General features: G+C 38.1%; 2 protein-coding genes across 3 annotated transcripts; one reads left to right on the forward strand and one right to left on the reverse strand.

The window, feature by feature from the left end:
• The first annotated feature begins 2,529 nt into the window (after positions 1-2,529).
• On the forward strand, positions 2,530-25,520 carry LOC131433872 (pre-mRNA-splicing regulator female-lethal(2)D). Of its 2 annotated transcripts, none has more exons than XM_058600479.1 (5): positions 2,530-2,660; positions 3,627-4,012; positions 18,282-18,406; positions 18,491-18,824; positions 24,103-25,520. In XM_058600479.1, the coding sequence occupies exons 2-5, from the start codon at positions 3,820-3,822 to the stop codon at positions 24,921-24,923; spliced, it is 1,473 nt and encodes a 490-aa protein (XP_058456462.1). In that variant the 5' UTR covers positions 2,530-2,660; positions 3,627-3,819; the 3' UTR covers positions 24,924-25,520. The 2 variants fall into 2 exon arrangements, with proteins under 2 accessions (XP_058456462.1, XP_058456463.1); XM_058600480.1 differs by lacking the exon at positions 2,530-2,660 and adding an exon at positions 2,707-3,181.
• Positions 25,510-27,974, reverse strand: LOC131433871 (nuclear pore complex protein Nup75). Its single transcript, XM_058600478.1, has 4 exons — positions 27,806-27,974; positions 26,925-27,743; positions 25,986-26,872; positions 25,510-25,912 (listed from the first exon to the last, which is right to left on the reverse strand). The coding sequence occupies exons 1-4, from the start codon at positions 27,833-27,835 to the stop codon at positions 25,588-25,590; spliced, it is 2,061 nt and encodes a 686-aa protein (XP_058456461.1). The 5' UTR covers positions 27,836-27,974; the 3' UTR covers positions 25,510-25,587.

Consider the following 27,974-nt stretch of genomic DNA (forward strand, 5'->3'; position numbering starts at 1 on the left):
ATGAAATTGTTGTCGCAGCATATTTCACCGGTAACTAAACATTTATTTTGTGTAGGACTTTTATATAATTGAAATTTTGGTGAAAAAGTCATATAAAATTTGTGAATGCTGATTAGTACATTTGAAAGTATATAAATAATTGCAATCACGATCGAAATGATCTAACAAGTAGCAACATCATCAAAATTGCAGCATAACACCAACATTCGCGGTCATACTGTTCATCTGAGTACTACAATGCAATGGGTTGAAGATCATTCTGGTCTCACGGTGAGATTTTCTTCACCCTCTAAGCATCACGCCGTAGATAAACGCAAAAGCGGTTAGTTTCGGGTTTTTACGCACTTTGAAGAGAGGCTACAAGAATACATATTATTAGTGAACAGAATATATAATTAAATACAAAATTAGCAAGCCATAAAAACTCTCAATTCCGATTTAGATCTGCAGTCGACGATGAGAACTTTTGAGATGCTCTAGATTGAGCATGTGCAATAATGAAACCGAGAACGATTACCTTGAAAAGATAAACAATGGTAACTAGGGTTACTGTAACTGTTATTTCGAAAACAACAATTTCTCTGACCGCGTTCCCAATTTCAAACTTTTTTCATAAGATATCATTTTGACATTACCAGTTACTGAGGGGTAGCTCGATTTGCGATACAGTTTTAAAAACGAGTGGCACGTCGTGTCGTCGGCAGCACAGTGTAATTAAAATAGACATCAACCGTTTTTCTTTTTAGTGAATTAAAGTGTAACCAAAAAAGATTTGTTAAATTAGTGTAAACTCGGATATTTTTAGTGTAAACATGAGATATTTCGTGTTTTGTCATCAAAACTAAATTAATTGTTTTTAAGCATTAATATATAATAAAGAAATGCATTCACCAAAACATTTTTCATGTTCATTTCTAATCAAAAACCTAAAGTCTAAAAATTTAAATGTAACATTTTTCCTATCATAGTTAATAAAAAATCGTTATTTATTCCACAGGGCGAAAATGACGAGAAGGATGATTCGGAAGGAAGAATAAGAAGCCAGTTGTCAGGTCTTGTCTTAGCGTGAAAGTAAAAGTGAACAAAAAGAAACCAAATACAAATAATAATACCCCTAAGTCCCATATAAACGAATCGCCAATGTTTGGTTCACAGCATGAACAAGTAAGCCTAGCAAATATCTCCCTTTCGTTGCGATAGCGTGAAAATGTGAAAGGAGATCGTTTCTGGCAACGCTTTATGCTAGTTGCTACGGTGCAAAACAAACTTGTTTGTTTATCGTTGCTGTATTAAACTGCAACAATTAGTCTAAATATCGCCGGCTAATAAACCGAGAAGCTTTCGAAATGGTGAGAAGTTTCTTAGTAGAGGGATGTGACACACGAACAGGGTCGTCCGAAATTTCGCTTCATAGTTTTCCTAAGGATCAAAATATGTAAGTAATATGTTTACATATTTTTCACTATAATAAACAGTAACTATAGTGAACTTGTTCTTACCCTTCAGTGTTGCTAGTTTTATAGAAAATTCGTTAAAGTACATTGTCACTCTGACAGTGTATCATGACAATGTACCGCACGATGCAAAATGTGTCCTTGAAAATTTGTCGGAGTACTCCGTATTATAATTTGTATTTGGAGAAACTGTCATTTGCAGTTAGGTACTTTTGCCGTTGGACTGTCGAACTGTTCTATTTATGCTTCATGGGTACCTAAAGATACAGAGGATCAAATTGATTCACGACACCACTTTCTCACGTTTTCGAACACGCACATTCCTGCAAAGAGTTAAATGTATGCGTTCGATTGTCAGGTGCTCTAAATTTGAATTGAAAGAGAGAGAGAGCAGGATAGCAACAAAACATCAACCAAATGCTGCCAAACGTAGTCATCACCCGTGCTATTCTTTCGGGTGTGATGAAACGTCGCTCGTATTAATAACGTAACTGTACAATACGATGGAAAAAAGAGGTGAAATTTTTCATTTACTTTCGAATTCATTTTCTCGCAATGGCTCATTGATACGAGTGTGTACACTGTATTGAGTCGATCTGGTATTTTATGTTGATAACAAAACAATTTCTTGATAAATTGGTGAAATAATCACTTAATTCATCTGAAATTATGTTCATGTCTAAAACTACCTTTTATTATACATCGTGTCGCGTGTTAGATATAATCAGACCCTGTCAGCTTGGAGCGAAATCAATCTTCAGTTCAACAACGCCATCGCACGGCATCACATTCAGCATATCATGTCAATTGTATGGGTGCGCAGCCCTGCCATTTTGGCGCGCACGAATTTGACATTTCTCTCCCCTACTTCTATGTATGAGAATCGATGCGGACTCACCTGAGGGCGACATGCTCGCAAAAAAGGATGTTGCCAATGATTTGTTCGGGAAATGTGAGAGCTGGATATCTTGTTAATATGATGTCTTTGATATAATATAACGAGCTCACATATACCAACATGTTCACAAGGGAAATTTTTGTTCCCTGTTCAATCGGTACAGGCGAGAAAGAGCAATCAAATCAATCGCGAACTGAAAATGGTAAAAGTGGCTTCAACGCTGAGCCAACGGTGGTACGTTTTATGCAAAATTCTAGACTAAATCTAGCGAAAAAGCGTTTTGCAACATTCATAAAGTGAAGTGAAAGGTGAGAAACGTTCAAATTGAGTATTTTCCATCACTGAGAAGTTTATTTTGAACCAAAATTCGACAAATTAGTAATGCCCAGTGAAGGCAGTTCAGTTCACATTAAAATGGGGGATCCGTTCGAAGTGCTTGATGGTTGGTTGGTGGTGCTCAAGTCAAAAACGTATCCCGTCTACTCTGGCTAAGAGTGGCTTAGAAAATGGTTGCCGTTTGTGAATTGCTAGCGAAAGTTTTGGCAGCTAACAGTGCAAAAATTATACCAACATAGGAAATTTTCGGATGTAATCAAATTTACGCTGTGATGTGGCTTAAATGGAAATTTTTCGCAAGGCGTCACCATTTTCATGCGTAACTAGGGCATGACAAAAGCAGAGAAAAAAGTGATCACAGCGAAACCCGTGTAATGCGAACGCCAACATGCCAACGTGACTTGTTCGATGTGCAAACCTGATGTGATTATAAGTGAAATGTTTATCAGACTCGGACAACTTGCAGTGAACCAATTCAAAATGTGTATTATGTGTTAGAATTTGCAGAATATTTTCATTTGTTTGTTTGCTGTTAGGTGTTTGTTGCTATCTGAACAGTTACTGTTTGGCAATTTTGGTTTTGAATTTGTGAAACGGTTAAAATAAACGTTTTTTTTAAGTTTTTTCACTGTGATATTTTTGCAATATAGAAATATTGTCTATTCTGGAAAATTTGTAGACGATCATTTTTGTTTACATATTAGCGCAAAATTGATCACTTAATATGCTTTAATTTGATGCACGTTTCGAATCCGGGAGAATGTAGAATGTGCCGACTTTTTGTTTATTTCACCTCTTTTCGTGGTTAGTTTAGTATCAATCTAATTCGCAATTTATAAGTTTCTTTGTGGTTTAGAAATATCTTCTCTAATTCATTAGAAATTCAATCAACTATTAATAAAAACAAATGTTTAAATGTCTCATCCTCTCATTTACAGATCACCAAAATAATTAATTACGTACGAATCCGCTCAAACGCAATCAGCTAAGCAACACATGTAGTGCCGTGCATCGGAGAAAAAAAGTACAAGTGAATATAGTAGTGTCTCATTTTAAAGTCAAAACAAATCATTGAGAAGCTGGAACAATAGCAGCTTCACCGAAAGAGAAAAAAATAGTTAACAGACGGCAATGCAGAGTGCCGAAGACACTTCGAACCTTATGGACACCGATCGCAATGCGTCGTTGTGTGCGTCATCGCCGCCGCTAAACTGTGCCGCTCCGACGGCTCCAGCAGGAACAATTGGATCCGGTGCAATAGCCGGTGCCGTACCAACCGGTCGTACCGTTGAATCGTTGGAATACCACTGCCGCATGCTGGAAGGTACCCACCGTCGAGCCTCGTAACAGACTCGCAAAATCACTATCTTTCTTCTTTAAGCATCTAAAGAGCAGAACAAAACTATAATCATCTGCCTTCTGACATTTTTAACAGAACAAAAAACTACCTCCCTGGTATAATCGTTGTTTTGTATGATTTAAGCCATACAGGGAAAACCACTTCCTCAGCCGTTAGACAAATATTGAGAACAGTATCGCGGTTTTCGGTTTGTTTTCTCTTTCAATTTAAGTTTGGTCAGTGTTCGGTAAAAATCCGCGGGGGTGCCGGTTTGTTTCTAGCGAAAGAACGAAATCATACCGCGGTTCGGCGGTCGGCAGTGTGGTAACCGCGTATGCTACAATCAAACCTTATCACTGAACAGCAGCGAACATGTGATGTGAAACTAAACGGTAACTAAACGAACGGGGTATACATGCGTGGACACAGTTTGAACTCTAGTTATGCTGAACTTGTGGCACTTTGGACGATACACTTCTGTACAATTAAGTAATTGAATGTAAGTAGGTGGGTGCGTATTACGTGCATTTAAATTCTGGAGTAATTTGTGATGTGGGTCAACTGCTATCGGGTTGGCGAAATTCAATGTTAATTTCTCACAAGTACTATATGAACATGATTTACAGACACAAGTAACACAAAAAAAATCTGACTATCGGCGATCTTCTACAAGAGTTCAATGACATTTTATGTACCCTCGTAGTTTCTTTATTTCGTATATCATCAATTCTTTTCTAAAGTGCTTGTCATTTTTCAGTTCGGAATGTAATCAAAATCATCTATTCTAATCTTTCGTTTTTGTTATTATCGTTTTTCATTTGTAGTCTTGATTCATTTATTTCTCATGTGATCATATATTACTATACAACTCTCGTTTAAGCTTTTGTCGCAATTTCCATTTCTGAAGTGTCTATGAAATTCAACAATTCGTTTATAAGAAAATTTGTTTACTACGTACTTGACGAAATATCCCCGACTCAATTGCATTAGAACGCTCTGGACTTGAATTAAACGATTGAATATCAATCAGCAAGAAACTTTCTTTACCTATCAATAAACTATCAGAAAACGGTTTGAAACAGTTTAAATTGTTAATCAGCAAAGTCTCTACTTAACAAATTGAAATAAAAAGATGTCAGTTAGGTCATCTCTTAGGAAACGGAGTGATTTCCACTACTGTATATACTTCCGGAACCAGTATAATCTAAGTCGGTTCGAGGAAAGTACCTTGGATCCATTTTTAAGTCTATGACTACAATCTCCAGTCGTTAATCAAAACCCGGGAACCAGAAAAGCCAAAATTGATATGTTTGGTCATCTACTGACAATGACTACCGGTCAGTTCGTGCTCGCATCTCAGCCAACGCAGTCGAAAATCGTTTGCGGTCGAAGCAAAAGAAACAAAGACAATACAGTGCAGTGAACAATAGAGTGTACGGAATGGTCAAATACGATTTAACAAAGCCTGAAACTTGGCCAACAAGGCCAAATTCAATTTGCATAGATTTCAAGCGTTGCAAAGTTAGACCAGCAGCAAATGAAATTGAAATCTTACTTAAAGAACGAATGCATCTAGACGCTAATAATGTAACTGAGATTCAATTCAACAAGGCGTCTAACTGTGTGTACATTATGTTTAAACGTGAAAGCGATGCAATTGCATTCGCTTCGGTTAACAACGAGGTGCACAGCGTTGAGTGTGACAACATTAAATACAAAATTCCTGTGCACATGGTGGACAATGCCATACAAGTACGCGTGCATGACCTTCCCCCGCAGTGCACCGAAGAGTATGTTCGGGAAGGTATGTCGCAGTACGGTGAAGTTCTTTCCATCGAAAGGGAAGTATGGCGGAATTTTTTTCCGGGTATCCGGAATGGCGTGCGAGTGGTACGTATGCAACTACGTAAAGCAATTCCATCTTACATCATTTTTAATCAAGACGGGAAACATCCGTGTAAATCGCTGATTACGTATGAAAATCAACTGGTTACATGTCAGTTTTGTGAACAACCTGCACACTACGGCAAACCTTGCACTGAAACTACGAAAACAAACAAAACAAACAAAAACAAGGACAACCGCTCAACAACGGAAACTAGTGAGTGCAGTGCTCCTGTTTCAAAATCACCTTCACCATCTAACCAAACAGCAACTGCAACCAATGTACAACAAGGCGCTTCTACAGTAACTAGCAACGAGATCAAGACTGCGAATAACAAGGAAAACGAAAAGAAGACGGAAATCAACAATGCCACCGATGCGTCAATGGACGACGAGACGAGCCACGAACAAAGTGCCCCTCAATCCTCGCAGGAGGGAAATGGAAGCTCCTCTCCCCCTAGAAAAAGGGTGACAACGAGATCGAATACAAAGAATTTTTTATTTAAAAAATCGGCTCAATCGGCCACGTAAAGCTTGTACGCAAATAGGCCTGAATAAAGATGTCTTTTAAATAAAAAAAAAAAAAAAATGACTACCGGTTGGAAAAGTTTTGAGGCAAGTTAAGAAATTATTTTACATAATTTGAAGAGGAAAAAGCTTGCTTTTACCCCCAAATTTATGCTAGGTGCACATAACCATTTTAAATTAAGTTTACGTTTCGTCTTCGACTCATCAGTGCGTCAGCAGATTATGCTGACGCAAACCCCCGGATCAACATAATCCGCTGAGCAGACGTAAAGTTAATGCTATTTGCAAGACACTTTTTTTGTACACAAGAAGTGTAACGTCTAAACTGACGTCTCGAACGAAACAAGTTTCGGCTTACTGGCCGTACAGATTGTGATAATTTGAAGAGGAAAAAGCTTGCTTTTACCCCCAAATTTATGCTAGGTGCACATAACCATTTTAAATTAAGTTTACGTTTCGTCTTCGACTCATCAGTGCGTCAGCAGATTATGCTGACGCAAACCCCCGGATCAACATAATCTGCTGAGCAGACGTAAAGTTAATGCTATTTTCAAGACTCTTTTTTTGTACACAAGAAGTGTAACGTCTAAACTGACGTCTCGAACGAAACAAGTTTCGGCTTACTGGCCGTACAGATTGTGATAATTTGAAGAGGAAAAAGCTTGCTTTTACCCCCAAATTTATGCTAGGTGCACATAACCATTTTAAATTAAGTTTACGTTTCGTCTTCGACTCATCAGTGCGTCAGCAGATTATGCTGACGCAAACCCCCGGATCAACATAATCTGCTGAGCAGACGTAAAGTTAATGCTATTTTCAAGACTCTTTTTTTGTACACAAGAAGTGTAACGTCTAAACTGACGTCTCGAACGAAACAAGTTTCGGCTTACTGGCCGTACAGATTGTGATAATTTGAAGAGGAAAAAGCTTGCTTTTACCCCCAAATTTATGCTAGGTGCACATAACCATTTTAAATTAAGTTTACGTTTCGTCTTCGACTCATCAGTGATGAGTCGAAGACGAAACGTAAACTTAATTTAAAATGGTTATGTGCACCTAGCATAAATTTGGGGGTAAAAGCAAGCTTTTTCCTCTTCAAATTATCACAATCTGTACGGCCAGTAAGCCGAAACTTGTTTCGTTCGAGACGTCAGTTTAGACGTTACACTTCTTGTGTACAAAAAAAGTGTCTTGCAAATAGCATTAACTTTACGTCTGCTCAGCGGATTATGTTGATCCGGGGGTTTGCGTCAGCATAATCTGCTGACGCACTGATGAGTCGAAGACGAAACGTAAACTTAATTTAATTATTTTACGTTTTTTACTTCGTCGCTTTCATTGACGGTATAATTATTAGAACGATCTTCAACCTGTAATTTTGAAACTAGATGTCGAATACGAATGGAATTCAGAAATTCAATATAGGACCTTGCATTTGGACCTAAGATTGTGAAAATCGGTCATGCAATCGCTGAGGCAAGTGAGTGAGGTCTATTTCCGGAATCGGAAGCCGGGAATTAGGATAGCTGAAATCGGTTTGTTTGGTTTTCGCCGCTTTAAGCGACGGTATCGAATTTTAAACGCACTTTACCCTATAATTCCGGAACCGAAAATCGGATCCAGATGAAATTTGTAAGTTTTGTATGGAACTATGAGACCTTTCATTTGAACCTAAGTTTGTTGAAATTTGTCGCGCCAATTTTACACCCTGTAACTCCGGAAGTCGGATCGAAATAAAATTCGGGAATTTTGCACAGGACAATTTTACCTTTCATTTATCTCAATGTGTGAGAACGTACGGGTATGGACTATTGATTGATCTGCGTGATCAGGGGCGGAAAGTTCGAACAATATTATATGTTGATATAAAAATATCATATGTAGATGGTATATCAACAAGACTTTTATGTAAAAAAATACAAAAAAAAACTTTTAATTCTCCTAGTGGTGTTATGATGCCTTTCTCAAATTTCTCATACCATCATAAGACTGTTAAAAAATAGTGTTCCGGAACCGGAAGTATTATTTACAACACATTCAGGGATTCCGTATGAAACCGCAAGACTTTTAGATTGAATCTACAGGGTCCGCCATGGAACTTTTTTTTAAACATTCAATAAAACACAAACGGTTCATCCGATTTCAAAATTTATTTTCTCATATTAAAGTACCATCCTTCCGGTTAATTGTGGAACATAATATCATTCAAATGGATGCCTCGGCTGGCCTTGCAATACACCATAAAGTCGGTTTAGTTTTTTAGTACATTTTTGATTCTATGCAGCTTTATTTCAGCTATGGCTTCACGAATGTTGTCCTTCAAGGCTTGAATTGTCTCTGGTTTGTCCACATAACACTTATCTTTGACAGCCCCTCAAAGATAATAGTCTAACGGCGTCAAATCACAGCTCCGAGGCGGTCAAACGACATCCGAATTCCGACTGATAATTCGATCTTCGAAGACTGTGCGCAAAGGATCGATCGTTGCTTTTTCATTTCGTAGCTTTAAGAGGTGGATTGAAATTTTTAACGCCTAATCCAGTAGTTCCGGAACCGAGAGTCCGATCCAGATGAAATTCAAACAAATTTTTTTATGGGACCATAAGATTTCCTTCTTGAATCTAAGTTCGTGAAAATCGGTCATACCATCTCTGAGAAAATAGACTGAGTTTCATTTTGGAGTATTTAGACACTATTTTCGGTGCATCCGGAATCGAGAATCGGGAACCAGAATAGGTAACTAAAATGACTAACGATACGAATAGTTTCGAGTCCAGTTTAGAAATCTTTTTACGTTTTTTGATTCGTCGTTCTAAGTGCCGATAATTTTTTTTAACATTCTTTCCGGAACCGTAAGTTGTATACGGATGAATTTCTAAAGTTTTGTATGAGACCATGACACCTATTATTTGAACCTAATTTTGTGAAGGTCACCTAATTTTGTGAAGGTCACGCTATATCTAAGAAAAGTGAGTAAGTAATCAGCTTCGGTGGTGGTTTTCGTTTTCCTTACAGTGTATACGAAATTGAACAAAACACGCTGTGTGCATTGTTGGTAAAGGCGAGTTGTATTTTGTATCGTCATTTTATATGACGGTTTAAAAGCTTTAACACTCATCGCCCTGTAATTGCGGAACCGGGAGTCGGATCCGAATGAAATTTCGCAGTAGCTTTCGAGGTAATGTGAGCTTCAATTTAAATCAAGATTTGTAATGCATCTCTGAGAAAATCGAAATGAGTTCTGTTTTTGGAGTTTTTCTTCACTTTTTTCGGTGCTTCCGGAACAGGAAATGCGGGACCAGTAGTGCCGAATTAAGTTTATATGCCCACAAATTAACAAGTTCTGCAAACTTGAACAGTTTATAAGTCAATTTTATTGGATTTGTATCTGTTTTTGCCATCGTTTGTGAAAAAAGACTCATGAAATTGAAAATTTCCAATTATTCGCGCTTTAGTTCCGAAACTGGAAGTCGGATGAAAATTTTTACAGAACTTCAAGACCTTACATTTGAATCTATTTTTTTGTGATGATAAGCCATTTTCGAGAAAATTGAATGCATAAGCCATAGTTAGTTAGTTTTCTTTATTAAAGAGACTTTCAGCCGGTGGCTGGTTCGTCTCTGCTTAGAAGCTAGGTGGTATAAACAATTAGGTGTGTATAGTACATGTAGTATGTCACTGCTTAAATCAAATCTGTTCGAATAAATGTGTATCCTTGAGGAAGTTTATAAGTGCGGCTAAGGAAGTAGGATCGTTACTCAGAGCTTCTCGGATGTTTTCTGAAATGTTCCATTGCGTTCGGGCGCCTTGATATTGTGGACAGTGACATATAAAGTGTTCTACTGAGTTATGCTGATTACACACGATGCAAGATTTCCGGAAGGGACCCTCGGTCCCCATGTTGTGTGATGCTCTACAGTGTCCTGTTCGTAAGCGGGATAAGATTTTTTGTTGCTTTTTGTCTCCGACGTCTTCCCAACGCTCGACATCGTTTTTGATTTTCCGTATGAAAAGGGTTCTGTTTTTCCACCAGTCGGTGGCCCATGTTGATCTGAGCTCAGATGATATCTAACGTTTTAGGTCTTTACCTGGGACTTCGTTAGTATGCATAAGCCATATCCTAGAAATCGAGAAAATTGTTTTTCTCCTTATTTTCACATATTACCCTACAACTCCGAAACCGGAAGTAGGATCCAAATGAAATTCAATAACAGGCTATGGGACCAATAGACTTTAAATCTAAGTTTGTGAAAATCGGAGAAAAGTTTTTGCTCAGTTGGTCGAGCTGAATCGAATGGTACATTCGGCCATCCGAGCCTCAGATAAAAACTCAGTTTTCGAAGTGGTACCATAGCCCTTATATATTAGAAAGGCAAAAAATATCATGCGGCACTTGCACATTTCTGCTAATCATATAATAGCATTTGTCATCCCTACTTATGCCTATTTGTTCAAATGTATGTGGGACAGGCGGGTAAGTTCAAATTATTAGAACTATAGAATTGTAGTAAATTAATTGAAAAATATATGAAATATGGAGGAGATGAACTATGGTGATTATAGCAAAAAAGTACGGGTATGTAATGCCAGAGACATAACTGGATGTCGTGGATACGAATAAAACTGACATTCTTTCTTTATACTTCCGAATATCATAGAATATGAAACGATACATCTGAACTAAAGTACAGATTAGTTACATTAAACATTCTGATATACAAATAAATATTTCGAAATAATCAGTATAGTTCTTTATGATAAAATAATGGTGGTTCTGAACCTTTTATGAAGGCGTTGTGGGAGTGTCGAGTTCAGTTCGAATTCCGATGGACACCGTCGAATCCCGTCATCTATTTCCAGGTTGACCTGTTGTCCATGGGTGCGATACTGATATGGGTTCCGTTGGAGTCTCCTGCTTCTTCCGCTTGCGGTAGCAAGCTTTGTATTTCGCTTGGAGATGCTTCGATCGCGCCATAATCAGCACGTTGACAACGACAGCCAAATTCGAAATGAATGACTTCTGAATCGGTGCTATGCATTTTAAATAGCAAATCAGCAACAAGCTCTACTACAAACTACAACTAGCTGAAAAATGGGCCGTATACAGTATAGTGAAGTAAAATTTCGCATAATTATTTGGGTATACAATTTTGGTTCTAAATAGCAACATACAGAATTTTGATGTCTATTATTTCATTTCGGATTTGAATATTTCAGTAAAAGAAATTATCAAAAGGCTGTACGGGATTAATTTCTAGCATTTAGAAGGGCCAAATTGTGTAAATCTCTAAGATATTAAACACTGTTGCGAATTTTGCACAAAGCTCATCAAATTATCCTAGATTTGCACTAAACTGATGGTTTTAATTTCTGATTTGCAAAGAAGTAATCTTTATAGTTCTTTGAATAACATTTGGAGCCATTAGAAGGGTTGATATTGCACAATGTTTTTTGTTGTATTTTGCTCCAATACAAACGACCAGCAGCAGGATGATGTAATCGATCTTCTTTGAAAGGAAACTGGCTCTGTGACATGTGCGTTTCAGGCTTTATACAACGCAAAAGGTCTACTTTCATTGCCGATTGCTCCTCCTGGCGACAAAAATCTAAATGAGAGCACGACCTGAGCGTTTGAGGTTTTGTACCACGCCAGAGGTCTGTTATCATTACTAACCACTGCTGCTCCCGACGATCGATGTACAAATGAATGCACGACCTAAGCGTGTCACGCTTTATACTTGGTTTGTTCTTACTGGTGTTGGTGGGAAATCTCACCTCGACATCCAGCTCCGTCTAAAGCACTCAATGAAATGAACGATTTTTGATCATAGTTTACTTTTTATACTCGTCCAGTAGATAATCGGAACTGATCGGAATCGGAGTGTGCTTGATTTCATCGAGTGCTTTAATTGATAAAACGTTCTCCCTGAACGTCTCAGCGGTAACTTTTGCTAAATTTACCTTACACTGTTTTTATGCGGTTTTTCAATACAGTTTTGACCGCGGATTTCCGAAGTTAAGCGTTTTTTATGCGAAATTTCAAAGTTCTACGATTTTCTTGTTTTGTTTTAGAAATGATTTTTTGACAACATTTGGCAAAAAAACATTCCTATAGTTTTGCGGTTTTTCGCTGATGTTTATCGCGTATTCTTTGTGCGCTACATATCCGCCGCATAGATTTCAGTTTACCCTGTTGCATTTGTCATTTTGTTGTTGCAATTGGGTTTTCTCGTTAGATACTGAATATGCACTGAAATAAGCATAAGATGGTGTACTTCTTGAATGTTTTTTTTTATCAGAAATCATCATCAGGACTGCATCGTGTCTGTTGAAAAAATAAGACATCACATATTCTTGAATTCCACAGAGGAGCCCTCTGGGACGTCTGATATTCTTACTGTACTTCAACGATGTTACTGTCTTTGGAGAGTCCACAATTTAGAAGATACTATCTTTCTTCTATCAATTAGCAATATTCTAGGAATAGTATGAAGTGTAATGGCCGTAAAATTAACGACCAAAGAAATATCTTTTCAATTCGGAATACACTGTTCTTAGGAACTCTTATTACCCCAATGGTGCTCAAATAATTGAGTATTGAAAGCAATCATTAAGACTGTTGATCATCGTTTCGATGGAAATCTGAGATCTAATCAAGCAAAATTGTAGGGATCTCAGTGCCTATTAGCGTTCTGAATAGTTTTTGAAAAACTGAGTTCAAACGCAACGCCAATTTTTGTTGTACTGAATAACTTACTTCTACTGCACGTACTGTACGGTAATCGTACTGAACTCTAGCTGAGTGAGTCGATTTCCAAAGGCTATAAATTTCCTGATACTCTGATATCTCGGCAAATTCATTCGTCTAACAGTCCACAGGGTTTCGGCGTTTTGGACAGTGTTCTTGCAATATGTGATATAAGCTAAAGATATTATTTTCAATTCTGTTAAGATCGATACAGATAACAACACTTGACTGGAACCTACCAAATCTAGCAATACACTAACACCAAAATGTTCATATAGTCGTTTCGGTACAATTGAAACCGCATTCATATCCCTCAATTACTCCAGAAATGCACAATCTTAGTATCTCTAGTAACTTACCAGTTAAATCAATAGCACACTCGACAACTTCCGGTAAGTGTAACTTGGTATCGGTTCAGTGCACCACCAACGCCAAGCATTATTCAACTCTCCCGGCGACGACGTAAGGAATGTCAAATAGTGCATCCGTACTTTGGCTTCGATTCGATTTCGATTGTGTAGAAGGTAGAGACTTAGCAAGCACCAAACCGTACGTAAAAGAAAGTGTTTCGCCAGCGAGCTAAATTGGGGAGCAACGAACGACGGAAATACTTGGAAGCAATACTGCATCCAACCTTCCATGTTTCATTTGTAAAAGCTAATACAGTGACGTGTGATTGTTGTGCTCGATACAATGATATTAAGCCATCGTGAACATTTCTATTACGTCGAGTGGTTTTCGGGTTGTGTCGGGTGTCGTTCCAAAATGTTTCCGAATGAAACGAAAATTTGGTTCCACACCAGAAGTGTACCCAATAGTAGCGACGTTAGTTCATTGAATTCCATCTTTACGTTAGAATGCTTGAAGAGAATTATGCTTCCATTGATCCAACGGTCGTCGTTTTGCTGTAATCGGTGCTAGCGCAAAGAAAGAAAAAAATAAGAGGTGAAACAGAACTGTGTTTGATATGATGAAGTATTACAAAAAAAAATAAAAGAATCAATAAGCAAATTGAAGTGAAATCGAAAAGCCAATGAACTGTGCGAAAAAGCTAAATGGGATGAGGTGCAAATACGTGGCCTAGAATGCCAGTGCATGTGGAAAAAAAGATAAATAGCAACGACATCCATCAAAATCACACCGACGTGTGCGTATGTGTTAGATCGTTTTAGTAATAAAGTCCTTAATAGTAAATTTGCATCCTAGTGTTTCAACGGAAAGTCGCAGAGAAAAAATGAGTCCCGAAGATAATCAGTGCACCGTCCAAAAGCTAATCAAGAGAGTTTCAAACAGTGTCTGCAGTGTGTAACCGCTAGTATCGGAAAATCATAGTGTTTCATATCAGCGGATCGATCCCAGCCTGTCCGGAGGATTCCCTGATCCATCTGCTGTCTGGTCGGAGTCCGATCGGATATATGTGTCGGTGGTTGATTTGGTTGAGATTATCACGCAAAAATATTAAGCCAACCTGCGCCGCACGCCGTTGTTCTACCGCGCGAGACCTCCACGAATTCTTACAGACGTGTGTGGTTGGTGTACCTTTGGTATGATTTATAATTATTAGATAGTTAATGAATACAAAGGACAGAACAAATTAAGGCAGATAATCCACTGCTCAAATATTCTGCATTGTGCATTTGATTTCAGATTTTCAATCGATTGCTGTGTTGTATTCCCTTTTTATACCGAAACACGCCTCATATACGCATCCCTTCAGAAACAAACATTTTCTTCTTCATCAAACATGTATTCTGTTATTTCATCCGCGCTTGAAAATGTTACAATACAATTGGTAAAATTATAGGAAAATAAATTCACAGTAAAGGAAAATATATCACATTGTTGGCCTTTCATCCCTTTCCTGTCGATACTTTCTAAGACAAAAACGTGGTGCAATTCAATTGAGCTTTTGATGTTAGATAAAAACAGTGTAATAGATGGAATATACAAATCCAAACCATATTCGACATAAACGAATAATTTTTTGTTTTTTTTTTTATTATAGAGGCTTTAACCTTAAGCTCATTCGCCTCTTCGGATTAAGAAAACTTTCTGACCCTATGTGCCGCGGAGTTGAGAATCTAACCCAGCTGGGTGAAAGACACCTCACCACGCTATACCCGACCCCATAAACGAATCGGTTTGAATAAAAAATTCATTTGGTCTTCGACTCATCAATGCATTAGCAGTTCAATTTAGTCTACTTGTGCGCAACATAACAGTTTAGTTTGTACCCTTTTGAAGATTCTTTTTGAGAAACACTAGCTAACCCCTAAATGCACAAGCTCGATTTATTCTTGGTTTAATTTAATTTTACCAGAAACGTGTAAATACGAAATTCAAGTTTTTAAACAACATTGTGCATTTAAAAGTTTACAATTACACCGAAGCGAAATGGTTCCGGCGGATTTGTGTTAAATGCACATTGTTTTCATTTATTTTATTTAAACTTTAGAACTTTCAATAAATTTTCTTTTAAACGTTTTTTCAGGAGTTTCTTTTCCCCTTCAGTTATCAGATTTTCACAACGTTTCACATCTGATTACCCTATTTCTTTAAATTATTTCAGCATTTCATTTCATTCAATTTATCGATTTCCGGGTATCTTCTGAGAAAAGTTTAATGTGGTATTTTTCTTCTTCCATGTTATTCCTTGTCGTTCAAGATTATAAATTGAATGATAAAAATCAACTATTGCAAACATCCGTCAATATTACAATGTTAATAACAGAGATAACATAGATCGGTGTATTGAATAAATATCAACCACCAATTAAGCGTCCGAATGGCGCTTTGAAGGCGAGCCGAAACCATCCATTATAAAAATCGCCACACGAAAATTTTTCAACTTTTTGTATACTGCCTATACTCGCATATCAGTCCCATATCGATTTTCGTCAATTTTGAGTTAGCTTGAGGAATGAAATCTATCCTCAATATACTTTCAGAAATTGCAATAAAAGTTTAGGGTTTGTCCAGTAAAATGTGAAAAAATATCAACTCATGTCTGTCCCATATGTGAAGTACCCGCATATCAGTCCCATTTAGTGCAAATTTCAATAATTTCATTTGTTGCAATCTTGGAATAGTAAAGGTGTATTACCGATATTTCAAGTAATAAGACCATGGTTTAACATTAGGTAGCACAATAAATAAAAAAAATCGGAAATAACATTTTAATCGTTTTTTTCTCGACATGCCGATTTTCCATATGGGACTGATATGCAAGTATGGGCAGTATAGACGCCAAACAAAAACTAATCGTACGATATGCGTCAAAATTTGACAGAATGTGTATAAAAGTGTTGCCAACGTTGAGAGAATAAAACTTTACCGATTGGACAAGCGCGGGAATTTTAAAATGAAAATTCCGGCTCTTTTTTTTATCATGAGGTATGTCACTACAACGAATCAACTGTTTTGTCTAAATCCTGTTCACTCGTTTATGTTGTAGCAGGTAATTCCATTTAGAAAAAAATAAGTTTTTTTCGTTACGCAAATTTTCATTCAGTTTTCACGAATAAGAACTGTGAATCAAGACTTCCCGGGACTTCAGTATCAAAAAATCGTTGAAACACTCACTCGGGAAGTCTGTGAGTTTAGTGATGCATACGAGCATCTTGAAACCGGAACATACGCGCGCGAATACTACCATTACTGCAATACTGTCATAATTGAAATTTACAAAAAGTCTTTTTTTATGCGAATTTCCGTACCGCATAAACCGCATAACTCTGAAACTTCGCATAAAAAAAAACCGCATAACTCTGAAACTTCGCATAAAAAAAACCGCAGAAGGGAAAACCGCATAACTCTGAAAATTCGCATAAAAAAAACCGCATAACTCTGAAACTTCGCATAACTCTGAAAATTCGCATAAAAAAAGTCGCGTAAAAAAAAACCGCATAAAAAAAGATCGCATAAAAAAAGACCTCAGTGTATCCTTCTCCCGTGTCATTTGTGGAGTGCGCAGTTGTATATACGGCCTCTAGTAACAACAAGTGTTGGACTAACATCCCTTCCCAGTCCATAGTCGATCTACGTTCGGGTCTGGCCGGCACCGGTACTGATCAAAGAACTCTGGGGCTACCAGAAGATGGATGTACATTAAAGGATGATTCGCTAGTCCCAGGCCTGATCATCTAGAGATTCTCTGTACAACTTCAGCTAATCCCGATCAGTCACGGAGTAGCAACACCCTCAAACTCAACAAACTTCCTTCTAGACGTTTATGAGTTATGGTTACAACTGAAACCGCAGTAGGTACAATGCATATATATTTCTCCAGACTTTCATGAGTGCGAATTTTCGCATTACTTTGGGACTGTTTATGAAAAACCTTTGAATAATCGGAGTTCTAAGACCACTTGTTCAGAACCGAGTTGAAAACATTCTTTCATTCATATCAGAGGATTTTTTGTTGGTAATGATATGAAATCTCAACGTTTCATGGGGTTTCTATATGACATGACTTTTTGCAGAAAAAAATTGGCTCTAGATCACCTTATAGACTCTAAAAATCCGCGCATATATTATTTCCTTTGGAAGTTTAACTAGGAATAAAATCTTCGAAGACCGCAAAACAATCCAACATTTGTAGAAAAAACTATTAAAGGAAAACCAGCAAAAGGACCGAACAATGGCTCATTCATCAATATATCTAGCACAACTGCTGCTGGTAGTCGTAATAGGATTTGACTTTCTTTTATTATACTATAACAGTTGATCTGAGTTATTTGAACTCTTCACGATAGTTACTCAGCTTAGCATGAAAATTCTTGCTAAGTGACAAGCCATCTTTCTTTAAATCTCACTGTAAAGAAGTCAAACTTTTTAATTTGAATGAATAGGTTTTTGATTGCTATTTTATGCAATGAAAAAAAATTTTTTGTGTATAAATATCCTATATCCTATTAATATTTTTTCTTATTACTTTTGAATCAACGGCTCAGACTTGCACGATGTTCTTAGTCCATAACTTCCTACCAAGACTTTGTTCCTCTCTCGTTCTAATTCTTTCAACTTGTCGTTAGATAGAAGAAACCAAACTGACAGAATGTCTAACATCGTCTATTGATCTCTCGAAATTCACAGAAGAACTTCAAACTATAAAGGACTCGGAAGGTAAACTCAAACTACAGTATGCCGAATCTCAGCGCCGGGAACGGATCCTGGCGAGGCGGCTTGCCGTCAAGGAGCAAGAAATGCAAGACTTTGCCGTAAGTTGCCACAGTTCTGATCAAAGCAAACTCCATTTTCTGGGTTACGACGTTGTACAACATTCGGACCTCTTTCGTCCACAGAGTCAAATCGCCGAACTTAAAACCGCCCAAGCCCCCGGTCAAGCTGCCCTTCGGTCGGCCCTGCTGGATCCGGCCGTTAACATTCTTTTTCAGAAGCTCAAATGTGAACTGCAACAGACGAAAGCCAAACTGGAGGAAACACAGAACGAACTGTCGGCCTGGAAGTTTACGCCCGATTCAAACACGGGAAAACGGCTGATGGCGAAATGTCGGTTGCTGTATCAGGAGAACGAGGAACTCGGCAAAATGACCTCCAACGGAAGGCTGGCCAAGTTGGAGGGTGAACTGGCACTGCAGAAGAGCTACAACGAGGAGGTGAAAAAGTCACAACTGGGTAAGTGTTTAAATGGTCGATTATTGGGGCTAGGTGAAATTATTTGATGATCAGGTCCAGTTTTAGTAATTTCTCGTATAACAAACGACGCGAGCATAACACTTTTAAATTAGTGATATATATTTTGTTTTAACAAGCCAAGCGAAATCCAAACCACGTACTTGCGTTTGTCAAACCGAACTAGTTACTAGTTTTTTATCTGTGTATCATTTTCCCATGTGTTTTTATACATACAAATAACTATAATCCTGGAGTGAAAATATAATTCTTCTACTCGAAAAAATGGGTCGTCTGATAAATATATACATTTGTTGATGCTTTTAATGAACAAACAAATAATTCTTGTCGCTAGAATGACGAGAAAAAAAATCCTGTTTTAATCCACCTAGTGCTGTAATAATGCCTTTCTCATGTATAATATTGTGGTATTCTTTTCAAAAAAAATTTCTTTGATTTTTGAAAGAAACCAAGAGATTGTTTGTGCCTTAACTAGTATAACATACAAAATAAAACAGTGCTTTGATTGCGTAGGTCATCCTTAAGAAAACGAAGTGGGTTCACTATTATATGCACTTCCGGCACCGAACCCCGAGAACCGGTATAATCAAAGTCGGTTCGTACGGGCACCAACTAACATGACATACAAACTCTACTAATACGCACTCTAAATTACGATTTAAATTTTTGTCGCATCCGAAAATATGCAGTAATTTTTGGTAGGACCATAAGACCTTTCAATTGACCCTAAGCTTGGGAATAACGGTTTAGAGTCCAGTTTATAACATTTTTTACGGTTTTTGTTCCGCCAGTTTAAGTGACGGTGTACAATATTGAACACACTTTACCCTATAACTCCGGAATCGGAAGTCTGATTCGGATGAAATTCAGGAATCCCGTATGGGACCAGAAGACCTTTCATTTGAATCTAAGTTTGTGGAAATCGGTCAAACCATCGCTGAGAAAAGTAAGTGAGATCCATTTTGGTATATATGACCACTATTTCCGGTACTTCCGGAACCGGATACCGGGAACCAGGATAGCCGGAATCGGTTTGTTTGTGACTATCGATTTGTGAAGTTTTAGGACTAATTTAGAAATTTTTTTACGTTTTTTGTTTCGCCGGTTTAAGTGACGTTGTACAATATTGAACACACTTTACCCTATAACTCCGGAACCGGAAGCCGGAACCAGATGAAATTCCGCGAGACCTTTCATTTGAATCTAGGTTTGTCAAAATCGGTTCAGCCATCTCTGAGAAAACCTAGTGAGATTATTTGACACACACACCCCCCCACACACACACACACATATATATATATATATATATATATATATATATATATATATATATATATATATATATATATATATATATATATATATATATATATATATATATATATATATATATATATATATATATATATATATATATATATATATATATATATATATATATATATATATATATATATATATATATATATATATATATATATATATATATATATATATATATATATATATATATATATACACACACACACACACACACACACACACACACACACACACACACACACACACACACACACACACACACACACACACACACACACACACACACACATACGTACAGACATTGCTCAGCTCGATGAACTGAGTCGAATGGTATATGACACTTGGCCCTCCGGGCCAATTTTCACTAGTCGGTTTTTCAAGTGATTGCATAACCTTTCTATATGAGGAAGACAAAAACAAACAAAAAACCCCACACAATTTTAAAAGTCTGTAAATTGGACGATTTACTAACAAAAACTTTGAAAACCTCTTTAAAAGTCTGCATTTGTGGTTCTGACGCTCATTACTCCACCTAGGGGTGTAATTATGCTTTTCTCATAATCAATAATATGAGAAATTGACGCAAGTTCATTTTCAGAGTTTTGACACTATTTCCAATTTCGGAATAGCCACGTAGGTTTTTATAGTCATCAGCTAGCATGATCAATATGTTGAATCAGTTTAGACGACTTTTTGTCGTGATTACAACTTCGTTTACTAAGGGGCGCATTTCCAAAATTTATCCTGTACAAGAATTGGGTAGGGCCTAATCGTGAATATCATTTGTTGTACTTAACCCATCAATATAATTTTTTCTCCATGCTATCGAGAATATGATCAGCAATTTATGATAAAATTTGCAGTACTATGCACTAACCACAAATAACGCAAAATTTGCTAAAATGTTTGGTATCAACGAGTATCAAAGAAAACTCATGACACTTGTTTGTCTTTCTCGTGCTTGGACGACGTTTTTGATGCAGTGAACGACTTTGCATACTGGGTAGATATAAAACGTGAAAATATCAATCCGGTAAATCTCGAAAGAAAAAGCGAACAAAGAGAAACTGTCGTTTTCAATTAGGCCCTTTTGTCGTGGGACTATAAAATTTTTACTTTCTTTTGCTCTGCCTTATGGAATTTTGCACAATTTTACAATAAATCAACTTATGAGAATGATTAAAAATATTCAGAAGTGTAAAGAAACGCGTTAGTTTTATCCGTATTTACGTTATCCGGTTATGTCTCTGACATTACCCTCCCACTTTTACGTATCGATTTCTTCAAGTTTCACCTTCGGTTCAACAGTGCATAAAACAATTCATCTCCGTCTAGCATTTCAATTCAAAACGGCTAAGCAGACGCAAAGTTTACACTAATTATGCAACGCTTTATAGATTTTGCATCAAGGTGCAATATGCTTCCTAGTGTCTCGGACGTAAACGAGTGACGACTGACTAATGGTCACCGCAGAATTTGAACATTTAGGATTTTTTTATATGTACAATGAGTATATATTTCATATCAATTTTTTCTCACATTCAACTGCTAGACGAAACATTAAGGTGTTCTACTTACAATCTTAGGAAAACAATCATTGTTCAAATCGCGAAAGCAGTCTCTTCGCTATTGCTCGATAAAATTTCTCATATTATATTGATATTATATATTGACATATCAAACCTGCGGGTTTATGTTCAGGAACCAGTTTCAGATTTCTTAGGAATAATACCATAGTAGTGAGTTCATTTTTAAAGCTTTTGAACACAGTTCTCGGTACTTCTGGAACAGGAAAGTTCTGAAACAGTTTTGCGATCAATTGAGATCCCTATTTTGCAGTACTTCCGGAAATGCACTCCGGTGACCGGTATGGCCGAAGTCGATTTGTATGGCCGGCAGCAGCTTTGAGTCCAATTTAGATGATTTTTTTCCTTATTTTGCATCCTTGCTCTATACGACGGTTTTACATAAAAAAAAACTCAGCACATTGTAATTCCGGAACCGAAATTCACATCAGAACAAAATTCAGGAATTTTGTAAAGGTCCGTTTTGGAGACTTTTTGCTACTGTTTTCGGTATTTCCAGAACCGGATTTCGGGTATATCCGATATGAGCTTATATGGTTGTCAACTTACCAGACCTATAAACCGGAGAATTTTCAATAAATTAGCTAATTTTTGCCCATTCTTCTATGAGAACAAGCTTATAGTTAAAGTTCTTTCACTCGTCACCTTTTATATAAATCACTTATTCCAAGGAATATAAGGAATACAAAAGGTTTTTTGTACTTTTCCGTTAACTGAGCGCGTAAGTGAAAAACAGTTTTTTGACATATCAAAAGTTATGCCAAACGAACCATATATTCTGCTTCTGATGTAAAAACTTTCTTTGGTTTCACAAACATTTTTGTAGAAATCGCATATATTCCGCAGATGAGAATTGCTCTTCCTCTTTGAAGGCTTTTGAATCTTCAAGAAAACGTAACATGCTCGTCGCCAGCCACTCAAGACACGGATGCTCCGTAGATCACCCTCCACTTGATCGATCTACTTTGCTCGCTGCGCTCCACTTTTACTTGTCCCATCCGGGTTAGATTCAAAAACCATTATCGCTGGACTGTCGTTCGACATTCTAGTGACATGCCCAGCCCGTCGTAGCCGTCCAATTTTAGCTGTCCGCACCGTAAATGGTTTTCCAAGCAGCCGTTGCAATTCGTGGTTCATACGCCATCTCCACGTTCCGCTTGCATCTGCACTTCGCCATAGATTGTCCCTCAGCACCTTTTTTCACCTTTGATCCTCTGCCAACAAAGTCCACGTCTCGTGGCTATAGAGAAAAAGCGGTTTAACGAGCGTATTGTAGATGGCCAATTTCATGCGGTGGCGTACTTTATTCTACCGAAGACTTTTTTTGAGTTCAAAGTACGCACGATTTCCTACCAAAGTACGCCTCTGAATTTCTCTGCTGGTATCATCAGCAGTCACCAGTGATACACCGAATACACGAACTCGTCAACCTCCTCGATATCGTCACCGTCTATCAATATTCCTGTTGGGAGGCATGGTGTTTTTTCTCTGCGGTAGAATCTTCTCCTCCCAAATCTTAGAAATCATCTAGTGCAGCCCTCTAGCCAGTGCCTCTCCTCAATGTTTGAGCAGCTCACATGGCAATTGGTCATTGCCCGCGGCTTTGTTGTTCCCCAGCTCCCCACTTGTATTCGATAGATCAGGTGCTGGGAAACTGTCGTCGGCTGAGCGTGCACCAAGATTGATTCCTGTGTCGTTCACTATATCTTGCTTTTCGCCTCACATTCGTTCATGAAAACGTTACCACTGGTATCTCTGCACATTTCGGCCTATTGTTGTTGTTGTTTCTAATACTAAGTGAAAAGTTGGTTTTCGTTAACATACAGCAAGAAAAACAAAAGGCCGAGATGACTCCCCATAGAAATTCCAGATGTTGCAAAAAATTCTACCGAAATATAATCGTCAATTTTATCCACAAAATGACAATTCCGGTGATATAATGTAATCCATCAAAGGACGTTTGTACCAAACCAAGTCGATCCAATTTAGCAAGTGTGATTTCATGGGTTGTTTTGTCTGAAAACCGTTTGACATGACTTTGTTCATAATAGATGTAAGAGATAAGAGATTAGTAGCTGAGGACGTGTTGGGAATCATCACTATACTGCTTGCAATGGTTGAACATTAGAGCCAGTATTACTTTATCTAGCTGCTTAGGGATAGCCCTTATACATCGGTAGTTGTTTATATCTCTTTTATCACCCTTCTTCTGGACTGTAAACATAAATCGGAAATGTTATAGAATCGCGACCAATCATTTGGATGAGTATTGTTCATTTGATTGGCTATTACTATCAGTAAGCTTTCTAACTCAAACATCACTGATTCCAAACCGTTTTCCTCTATTCCAGAGCTGGACGATTTTTTGCAAGAAATGGACGAAGATGTTGAAGGAATGCAGAGCACCATCGTGTTCCTCCAGCAGGAACTAAAGAGCACCAAGGAGGAAAAGGAGCTACTAGAGAAAGAGGTTGTGCAGTTGCGGACGTACGTCAACGGAGGTGGCAGTGTCGAGGATGGTTCGTCCCAGATGGAAATGGATGCGGATCCGTCCGATTCGGTTTATCTAGTGAATGGAAATAATAAGTTAATGCAAAGTTCAAGTGATCAATCAGAATCGTTGTTGGTGTATCAGAATCGGACGCACTGTGGTGGCAATAATAGTAACCCCGGGTTGTTACAGAACGGTGGTGATGAGTTAGTTAATGAGCAAGATCAAACGATCGGCAACGTCTCTGGTGGCAGCAACAATAGTAGCAGTAGACTTAGCGGTAATAGTAACACTAGTACTGGTAGTAATAATAAGAAAGTAAACAACAACAGGACTGCGAAAACGGTTGGTGGCAAGAAACGAAATTACACTGACGAGCAAGACGACGAAGGAGCAGCGGGAAGTGATGATGAGGGAGACAGTGGTCACTACGACGAAGGTTCCAACAATGGTAAGATGTTGGCTCCCGACAGTCTTGAACTGCAACAACAGCAACAGCAGCAGCATGAAGAGGAACAAATCATTGTGAGCAGTAATAAACGCATGACCCGGTCCGGTAAAGGTAAGGCCCCACCCAAAACGTTGAGCGTGAAAAAATTGCGAAGGGCGTCAGTACTTTCGTCGGAACCAACCGAAGACGACGATACGGCCGAGGGATTTCCTGCGAACGGTTCAAACTAAACATCCCACCTTGAAACCACCAGATGATGCCTACCAGGCGATCGCAACGACGTGAGACTCCCATTCTTACCGTGTACTGTGGCGTATTGTTTTTTTTTAAACCAAGAATGCCCTAGAAAAAAAAAACGCGCAGTCTAGGATTAAGAGCCAGAATGAAAGTCCATCTAAAGTAAAATAAAATCACTCAAAAACACATTGAAATTAGAGCTCTAAGATTAACTACAATAATAATTATTGTACAGTCGAACTATCGCGAACATTGAAACCTAGCACACGGGTGAACTGTTATTTCGCCCCGCTACTTTCGCCATCGGTTAGCGAGAGAAATGTAGTAGAGTGAAAACGAAAAATCTAAGAAGGAAATAGTGACACAAAGCAAAACAAGTACCGCAAACAATACAGTGGATTATTTTCGTTTGTCAAACATTTTTAGAGATAAGAAACTATAATTTTAAAATTGTAAATCAAGCAAAAAAAAGCAACAAAACTTCATAAAAAGAATGTGTAGTAATTTAAATTATTTCGAAAATAGAACTAAACTATTCGTAAATATTGTTCAGTATTTACCGAGAATTTCCTTCGAAAAAGTCAAACTACAGAAGATCAAATTAATGGCTTAGTGGAATTTATTCAGACAGAAAAAAACGTGAAACATCCGACCTACCTAATCAGCAACCGTATTCTCAATAATAAATGCTCGTGCCAAATTACGTGCACAAGCCAGCCGCAACAGCTTAACTAAATCTTCGGTACAGTTATTCAATAAATTGGACGAAAACTTGCTTATCAACGCTTGGTTGTCAATGTCGGTCATGTCGATATCGGTTTCCATCCGTTTGTTAGCCTTTAATTGTTCCTTGCGTTTTTCCATCATGGGCACCAAATCCCACTCCAGATGATGCAGAATTGTGTAGGTTTCCTTGGTTGGGATGACCGGTTCCTTAAATTCCAGTAACGGAATAGTATCTGCCAAAAGTGACGGCCAGAAACTGCGAAATGAATGATTTTTTTCAGTGATACAAGCTTCGTAAGAATGACCAATAAAAATAATTCAATACTTACTAACTGGGAGTGATCTTTGAATCCAGAAGGTTAATTAACAATTCCGCAGCCTGTGCGAATGATCGCTCAAGATAGAACTGACGAAAATCGTAATATTTAACCAAAAATATTAACCTAGGCGAAATGAACATCTTGGCGCCGATGTTTGCGATAACGTCCTCGCACAGAATTTCTCCATAGTTACAGTAGTGCTCAAGGAATATGTTCGCTACCGCCGTCACGTAAAAACTATCCTTCGAACGAATCGACCACTCCAGAGCATTTCCGTACAGTTTGTTAGCTAGATTTTTCTTCACCAGCACCTTGCAAATTTCGCTTTCCACCGAAACGAAACCATTTTTCTTGGCCACACCAATTAGTTTCATCGCTTGTTTTTCGTTCTTGATTGGAATGCGGGCCAGTAGAGCCTCCCGTGCGCCCAAACCTTCGGTACTAGAGAACTCCAAATAATCCAAACCCGCTTCCCACAGGGAACAGTTGCGAGACATCAGCAGGCAGCCGAAATCGTACAACAGTGACTCGCGGAACAATTTTTCCGAATCCTGATCTTCGTTGCTACCGGTGGAAAGCGTGAGATGGCCGCAGTGATACAGCAAATCTACCAGATGAGTAACGAACCATTTGTTATCACAAATGTTCTGTATGTTGTGCAACACTTGTGGCAAATTGTTCTCCATGACCGAAAGAATAATTTTGTCTAGGTTCTTGTATGTGGGATTTGTCCCACCAATACTAATCCACTGAGATAACCAGTTGTTAGCAAAAGTACCCAGTTCGTAATACTTGCACGTAGATTCCGTGTAAAAAAGATATCCTGGGAAAAATTCATACCAGCATGAAGCATACTGGCACTGATCAGCCCATGTTTGACGATCACCAATAACAAGCTACAACGAGAAAATAGTTACCGCCATGTATTATCAAACCAAACCCTCCTACCTTGATAATTTCCTCTAGCTCGGGCTCCACCGCCAAAATACCAGCATCAATTTTCGACCTCGCATTTGCTGTCCAATATTGCCACTGGGATTTAAACTTTTGCACTGATAGCCCACCATAAACACTAAATACCGGCATAGTTTGCAGAACCTGTTCGGCTACTTCGAAGCAAACACTTTCCGAATTCGTGTGCATTTTGAGCAACGCTCGAGCTACATTGAGCTGTCCCTGAACGATTAAACCTTTCAATACCGGCCAGTAATCATCACTGGAATCAACCTCCCGCCCCTGCTGAAGCAATTCGGCAGCCAACCGTTCCGCAGTCGGAAAGTGAAATCGTACCCAATCCAACAGATTAGGTACCACGGCATTGACCGAACTAGTATCAATAATCAGTATTTCGATTAAATGCCAAATGCATTCCACTGAATAGAAAATAGTTACATAGTTCTGGTACTGCTCTGAATCAGGTAGTTTTGTGTTGGTCAGCAGATCCTGCAACTTTTCCAAACAAGCTCTTATCGCACTGCGATAACTGCGCGAAATTTTCAAATAATCAATCGACGCACCGGATGCACTGTTTTTGACCAGTTGCAGATTAAGGAAAACATTGCTGCACTCTGTGACTAAGCTGCGGAGGATCGGCTCATCCAATATAAAATTGGAAGACAGATGAAACACATTTACGGACGAGGTATTTGATTGACGATTATTGATGGACTGCAGCAATTGATTACTGTAGGCAGTGACCGAAATTTTATCCTCTGTGATCCAAGATGCCGTTATACCGTGCCGCTTGCCAAAATCGCAAGGGATAGTCTATGAATTGCAAATAAAAACACGATACAAATAATGCGAAAAAATGATTCTTCTACACTTACAAATGTAGAACAATTTTCCCTCGTTGTCATATTCTGGCGATACGTTAACGGTATATCCGAGGAGTAATAAATACAACAATTTGTAATTATATTGTGATCTTTACGTTAATTTACAACAAACAAACCGACGAATTATGGAAGCGGGCGTTTGTGTACCTCCTCAATGTTC

The sequence above is a fragment of the Malaya genurostris genome, chromosome 3, assembly GCF_030247185.1.
Source record: "Malaya genurostris strain Urasoe2022 chromosome 3, Malgen_1.1, whole genome shotgun sequence".
Lineage (NCBI taxonomy): Eukaryota > Metazoa > Arthropoda > Insecta > Diptera > Culicidae > Malaya > Malaya genurostris.